The sequence below is a fragment of the Helianthus annuus genome, chromosome 5 (genome assembly GCF_002127325.2).
Source record: "Helianthus annuus cultivar XRQ/B chromosome 5, HanXRQr2.0-SUNRISE, whole genome shotgun sequence".
Lineage (NCBI taxonomy): Eukaryota > Viridiplantae > Streptophyta > Magnoliopsida > Asterales > Asteraceae > Helianthus > Helianthus annuus.
This window is the reverse complement of record NC_035437.2, coordinates 82559682-82567518: the sequence shown is the minus strand read 5'-3', so window position 1 is coordinate 82567518 and position 7837 is coordinate 82559682. Positions and strand designations below refer to the sequence as shown.

The 7837-nt window shown below is 41.0% G+C and overlaps 1 protein-coding gene across 1 annotated transcript; it reads right to left on the bottom strand.

Moving 5' to 3' along the window:
• Positions 1-589: 589 nt before the first annotated feature.
• Positions 590-1369, bottom strand: LOC110942951. Its single transcript, XM_022184713.1, has one exon. It carries the CDS (start codon positions 1367-1369, stop codon positions 590-592), a length of 780 nt encoding a protein of 259 aa, XP_022040405.1.
• Positions 1370-7837: the final 6468 nt, after the last annotated feature.

Below are 7837 nucleotides of genomic sequence, written 5' to 3'. Positions count from 1 at the left end.
GCGAGTTCACAGTAAGTAAGTTCGTAATAGTAAGTTCGTTGCATCACCATGCGTTATTAACTAAGTCAATTATATGTTCATTTAGTGGGGGCTTCCCATGTGTGTATGTACTAGACTAGAGGTAACCATAAGTGTTCTTCTTAACCCGAGAACAGTAGTACGTACGAGGTTTACGTAGGTTTTACGTAAGTATCCTTCTTATCCCAAGGACAGTGGTACGCGTGGGTTACATAGGTTTTACGTAGGTGCCCTTCACAACCCGAGGCAGTAGTGAGTATAAGTTTACGTAGGTTTTACGTAAGTGTCCTTCGCAACCTGAGGACAGTGATAAGTTACAAGTATACGTAGGTTTTACGTATGGGTCCTTCGCATCCGAGGACGATGGTATATAGTCTAGTAACAGTGTAAGTACAAGTAATTTTTTTTTTGGGTAAAGGGTTTTACCCCGGTGATTTCATTCCAAACAAAAACAAAACGTACAAGTGGAGCAGAAAAACCTACACCAGTTCTCTTACATGACATGCCACATAAGAGTAAAACAAGCAAACAAGCCAAAACTAAGGAAACAACCCTCTAGACACTAAAACAATCAGGTCTCTTCGAAGAACTCTATTGAACTCATCTTCCAATCTTCCAAGATTTTCCTCACATGCGGCTTATCCTTATAGTTGAATGATAATAACTTCAGCCTCACATTGTCAGTAATGATATTTATTAGCACTTCAGGCGGTCTTAATTGATTGTTGAAAAACCTGTAATTTCTTTCTTGCCATACGAAATACGCAGCCGCCTTGATGAGGAGTTTAGCGACAACCGAGTTTAAGGACCTAGAGGTCGCTTTCGGCAGCAGCCATCCAACAATGTCGACCCACTTGTTAGGCACCATCTTCATACTAGACTTCTCCTTGATAGCATCCAAAACTGAAGAAGAATAGGAACATTGAAAAAACAAATGCTCATGTGACTCCAGCTCCCGTTGACACAATAAACAACACATCATGTTCATAGAGCCACTAGTGATGTAATTCCATTTTTGAATTCGATCTTGTGTCCACAATTTCCTTCTAAAGATCAGCCAGCAATGAAAAGAGTGTCTCGGAATATTACAACCCGACCACACAATCTTTGACCATGCCATTTCGTGACCTCGAGAACGAATAGCTTCCCATACCAGCTTAGAAGAGAACGGCATGAGTTTACCTCCATCAGTTCGCCGTAGCGTAACATCTTGCTTATTGGGAACGATATTAATCTGATTCAGTTGGAATAAAACCGGAAAAAGGTCCCACCAAGCATCAGGCCAAATCCAAATGCCATTATGAGCAACCTCAGCTACTTTTGAATAAATCGATAACCCATGTTGAGACATGTTTCTGGTAGAGACATAACGGCTGAGCGGGCACTGGTTGCACCAAGTATCATGCCATAAGGACGTAGATTCACCATTACCAATTTGCTTCCAAGAAAATTTGCAGACCAAGCTCCTGAAAGACAAAAGCTTCCGCCAACCCCATGTTGAACTTTGAGGCACCTTAACATCCCAAAAACTCCTACCTCGAAGCCGATGAGCCTGAATCCACTCCACTTCACTCGAGCTGGAACATTACAGAAGAAAGAAGTGCTTTTGCTCAAGCTAGGAACGAGCCCAGACATGTCCCTGAAACTATTTAATGATTCCATTATGATTTTTACCGATTCGAAGTCAGCTCTGGCAAACAAAAACAAGTCATCAGCGAAACACAAGTTGATGATTTTTGCCTCTTACAATTATTATGAAACCGAAAATTATTGTGAGTAGCTGCCGCATGCTGAAGAATGGAAGTGAGGACCTCCATAACTAGCGTGAACAAATACGGAGATATGGGGTCACCCTGTCTTAACCCCCCCTTTGGCCCTTAAAATAACCGTGAATCTCTCCATTAATGCTGATCGAGTAAGAAGTTGAAGTAACACAACTCATAACCCAATTCACCATCATATCATGAAAACCAAAACCCAAAAGCGTTGCACGAAGGAAATCCCAATCCACAGTATCATATGCCTTTTGAATATCTACTTTGAAAGCACACCTTGGAGGACCCGAATTTCTGTGATAGTTATGGAGCAATTCCTGTGTTAACAGGATGTTGTCCGATATTCTACGCCCAGGAATAAAAGCTGACTGATTTATGCTAACAACATCATTAATCCCCTCCAGAAGCCTATTAGTGAGAATCTTACTAATAGCTTTGTAAATAACATTACAACAAGAGATAGGGCGGTAATCAGTCACATACGTTGGAGTGTTCACCTTAGGAATCAGCGCCAAAAAAGTATGATTGATTTCTTGTAATACTCGGCCACTTCTAAAGAAGTCTTTGATAGCAAAAGTCACCTCCTCACCAATAATCTGCCATGATTTTTTAAAGAAAGCTGACGAATATCCATCAGGACTCGGAGCTTTGTCATCCCCGACATCGAAGAAAGCAGACTTTATTTCATCATCAGTAACATCACGAATCATGAACTCAGCCTTAGCAACACTAATACGTCTAGGAAAACAAATACTATTTGGATGTTTGGTCACATTACCCTTTATTCCTAGAAAAGCTTTATAGTGATCCAAGTACAAGTAATTGTTCAATCCCATTTCTTCAATCCCATTCCCTACCCACCGGGAATCCCATGCCTTGATATGAGTGTGAACTCACCTTGGTTTGCTCGGTATGCTAAGTATGCGCTCACAGTTAATCAATCATGTCCTAATGTACGCACGTATACATAATCAGTTTATGTTCACTAAGTTCACGTATAAGCACAATTATAGTGGTTATTGCATCACTGATCACCAAGTAACACGTATCATGTAATCAAAATCATACAAGTCTTGCATAGCATTTAACAGCAGTTAGTTAACTCAGTTAACTTTAACAGGATTTAACCAAGTTACAATGCAGGTTAACCCTTGACGAAACTTACTTGTTTCGTCGTGTAACCCTCCGGCGAAACGCCCTCCGTTTCGTCATAGTCCCTACGGCGAATCACATCCTGTTTCGTCAATTACCCTCGGCGAAACACCCTCCCGTTTCACCGTGAATTCCGTTTCGTACATAAGTCAGTTACGTCATGAATCAGTTACGATTGCAGAAAACCCTAATCATTTGGAACAGCCGTATCACTCTGAAATCGATCAAACAATTAACATGTAACATCAAGGTCATCGATTATCATAAAGAAAGTCACATAACAACATAATCGGTCACACGAATCAAGTGCACATTTGAACACATGATCAATAGCAATCAACCGAACCTAAACCATGGCCTAAATATCGGGTATACTCATTAACACAATACGCATAGAAGTATGGGTTTCATCATCAACAATAATGAATCCTGATCAAACATTAGTCAATCATCAATTGACACATCGGAATCGTCAAGCATTCAAGAACAGCATCACATATATTACCACACCATAAATCTGAATTCGTATTGTTTGCTAACCCTAGCTTAAACACATAAGGGCATCAATTAACGGATATACATGCGATAGGGTTTACACTAACCGTTTTGAGATGAATAAATAAGGATTCAAGAGAGAAAGATGATGATGCAAGATGGTTGTTGTCGTCACGCAGTGGAGAAGCTCCTAGGGTTTCTTACTTTTGCCCAACGTACGAAGCAGGAGCCGGTTCACGTTATTATAGCCAAACTACCGTACTGGGCTCGAACTGGGCTTTGGTGAAACATTGGGCCGGCAAAACAACTCGTTTCGTCGGGATGCTTGTGACGAAACGGACTCTGTTTCGTCGGTGTGGGGACGGCGAAACACCCTTATGTTTCGTCGTATAAGTTGTGGCGAAACGGTTCGTTTCGTCGGGTATATTTCTAATCTCAACAGTTATGCAAGTATACAAGTTCGGTGTGGGGACGGCGAAACACCCTTATGTTTCGTCGTATAAGTTGTGGCGAAACGGTTCGTTTCGTCGGGTATATTTCTAATCTCAACATATAATTCATATAATTCAACGTATACAATTACAAGGCAAACACGTCGTGCTAACAAGCAACTAAACAATTAAACAGTCAACGTGCAATAAATACGAAAGTGGAATCTCGGAAACTCGAGTTGTCACATTATCCCCAACTTGAAAGAAATTTTGTCCCGAAATTTAGCATGCGATTACTGAGGAAGCTAGGTAAGTTGCATCGTTTACTGGTTTCCCTGGGGTGTTACATCATCCCCCCGTTGATTTGGAATTTCGTCCCGAAATTCTGTAGTAGCTTCATGTCACACCCCCAAAATCCACCTGCGGAGTATCACCGCTTGGGAGCGTGACTGACCAGGATCAAGCCACCAATCATATTGAACATGTAATTAATCTTAAGTAAAATAAATGTAAACCATCCATCCAATACGATAGGTGTTCAAAACATAACCATAGTTTCAAAGTGTAGCGGAAGCATAGTAAATAATCCAACAATAGTTAATAGTTTTAAATGTCATAATAGTTCAACGTAGAAACCACGATCCTTGTCCACAACGACCCGCTTCTCCAGTGCAAGCTCCAAGTACCTAACGATCTGCAAGGCATGTAACAGAATGATCAACAAACTAGTTGAGCGAGTTCACAATAAGTAAGTGCGTAACAGTAAGTAACAGGTGGCTCTACTGGGCCAATAGTAAGTTATACAGGTGGGGGCTTCCCATGTTATGTGACCACTAGACTATTCGTATCAACTACTCGTATCATCCCTGTTCTTCATCCGAGAACAGTAGCGCGTATGGGGTGTACGTAGGTTTTACGTACGTATCCTTCACAACCGAGGATAGGAGACGCGGGGGTGTACGTGGGTTTCACGTACGTATCCTTTGTACCGAGGATAGAAGTAAGTAATGCGTACACGTAGGTTTTACGTGCGTGCCTGACATCCGAGGCAGTAATTGGCATATGACCACGTAGGTGTTATCCTAACCTACGGAACCGTCCTGACATCCGAGGACCATGGTAGGTGATAGTCTAGGAAAAGCATATATACGTTCTTAGTCAATGGTAACCTTTATCCCATTCCCACGACCCGGGAATCCCATGCCTTAGTAGGAGTGTGAACTCACCTTGGTTTGCTCGGTATGCTATGCTCTAGGATTTAACAATGGCCTAAGTCCGTTACACACGACCTAGGATATATTGCACATGATATAATGTAAGTGTTTGAAATCAGTTATCAATTAGGGTTTACAAGTCTTGGCGTTCAATCAACTGTGTTTGATAATCGATTACATACTCAACTAACATGGTTTGCACATAAACACAGTAATATACCACAATTACAGCAACATAGATATCACATCATGTAGAACAGAACATGCTGTTATTGTATCACACAGTACACAGATGGTAAAACTCAAATGTTAACACATTCGGGCAAGGTTCAACAAAGAAAGTCAGACTACATACTCATTCAATAACCTCGGGCCCAATTAAACTCGGACATTAGTCATTTCACTAAACTCGGCCCAAGCACATACTCGGTCCATTTGATTAATTAAACTCGGACTAATATGTAAATTATATTCGGACAAACATGTAAAGGTTATACTCGGACAATAATTTAAAGATTATACTCGGACCATGATTCATCATATTAAACTCGGTCACATATCATCATACTAAACTCGGACAAAAGGATGGAGGTTATACTCGGACTAACATGGGTGACATTAAACTCGGTCCACTATCAAATCATTAAACTCGGACCATAGACAATTCCTTAAACTCGGACCATCAACAAGATCAATAAACTCGGACAATACACATGAAATTAAGGTCGGATCAAATGTCATTATAATAAACTCGGACAAGGGGTCCTCCTTTAAACTCGGACTACCCTTCACATAAACAAATTCGGACCATTTGCTTTTCATTAAACTCAGACATATGTTTAATCGTTAAACTCAGACTATCAATAACATGAATTCCAATACAGAAGACGATCATATCAGTTACGTTCTCATACGGCACAAAACCCTAATTCATACATTTTTCATAACGAACTGTTCTATTATCAATCGTCCATTCTTCATATCTAGCATCTTAAATCGTCAAGTGGATTGATTATACGATTAACACCTCATCACAATCACAATAATCATAATAAATTTAAAGTACAGAACCATCACATCAAAGCTAGGGTTTACAAGTATTCTAATCACCAAGAATTGATAACAATCAAATAATCAACAATTAATCACAACAATGATTAAACAATTACCTTGTGATGATCCTAGAGAAAGAGTAATCAAGAGTGATGATTTTCTTGTGCCAAATGATTTGGTGATGATGCTTGCTAGAGGATTAGAGAGTTACAAGTACGTGCTTTGGATTTTTGTGTGCAAATGATTAGTGAAATGAGGTTAGGGTTAAGTATCTAGGATTTCACTAATTACTCTCTACCTCCCTAAGTATTATATTTTACACATGCACACCACCTCATAACTATTTCATAGTTCCACCACTAAGTTTACACATTTGACAAGTTTCACAAATAACAAACAACTATGCACAATCAAACAATCAAAACGTATATAATTTCATGGCAACCAAATGTGCAAATAAACGACTAGTCAATACATGATCGTGCAATAAATACGAAATCGAATCTTGGAAATTCGAGTTGTCACATTATCCCCAACTTGAAAGAAATTTCGTCCCGAAATTTGGTACGCACTCACTGAGGAAGCTAGGTAAGTTACATCGTTCACTGGTTTTCCTGGGGTGTCACATCATCCCCCCGTTGATTTGGAATTTCGTCCCGAAATTCAGTAGTAGTAGCTTCAGCCTCAGTAGTGGTTGCATTTGTTTCGAATAACTGTGGGTACTTTTCTTTCATCTGGTCTTCGCGTTCCCAGGTGTACTCTGGGCCACGTTGGGAGTTCCAACGAACTCGAACAAGAGGGATTCTCTTGTGTTTGAGGACCTTAACATCCCGGTCCGTGATTTCAATTGGTTCCTCGACGAACTGCAACCGCTCGTCGATAGTGAGTTCCTTAAAAGGAACTATGAGGGTTTCATCTGATAAGCACTTCTTTAAGTTCGACACATGAAAGACATTGTGAACTGCTCCGAGTTCAGCTGGTAAGTTCAACTTGTAGGCTACTTTGCCAATCTTTTCTAAGATTTCGAATGGTCCAACATACCGTGGATTGAGTTTGCCTCGTTTACCAAATCGAACCACACCCTTCCAGGGTGAAACTTTCAATAAAACCCGGTCCCCGACCTCAAATTCCAATGGCTTTCTACGCTTGTCCGCGTAGGCTTTCTGACGGTCGCGTGCTGCCGCCATGCGTTGTCGTATCTGTGCAATCTTTTCTGTGGCGTCCACTACAATCTCCGGACCCGTAATTTGACTATCCCCCACCTCTGCCCAACAGAGAGGTGACCGGCATTTACGTCCGTACAATGCCTCGAATGGAGCGGCTTGAATGCTGGTATGGTAACTGTTATTGTACGAAAACTCCACCAATGGGAGGTGTTTTTCCCAGCCGTTGCCGAAATCGATAACACATGCCCGAAGCATGTCTTCAAGTGTTTGAATCGTTCGCTCAGACTGCCCATCCGTCTGAGGGTGATATGCCGTGCTCATGTCTAATCGTGAGCCAAAGGATTTGTGCATCGCTTGCCATAGCTCTGACGTAAATCGTGCATCGCGATCTGAAATGATAGAGATGGGCACCCCGTGCCTTGAAACAACTTCTTTCAAATAAATGTCTGCTAAGGTAGAAAACTTATCCGTTTCTTTGATAGCCAAGAAGTGAGCAGACTTTGTGAGTCGATCAACTATGACCCATATTGTAT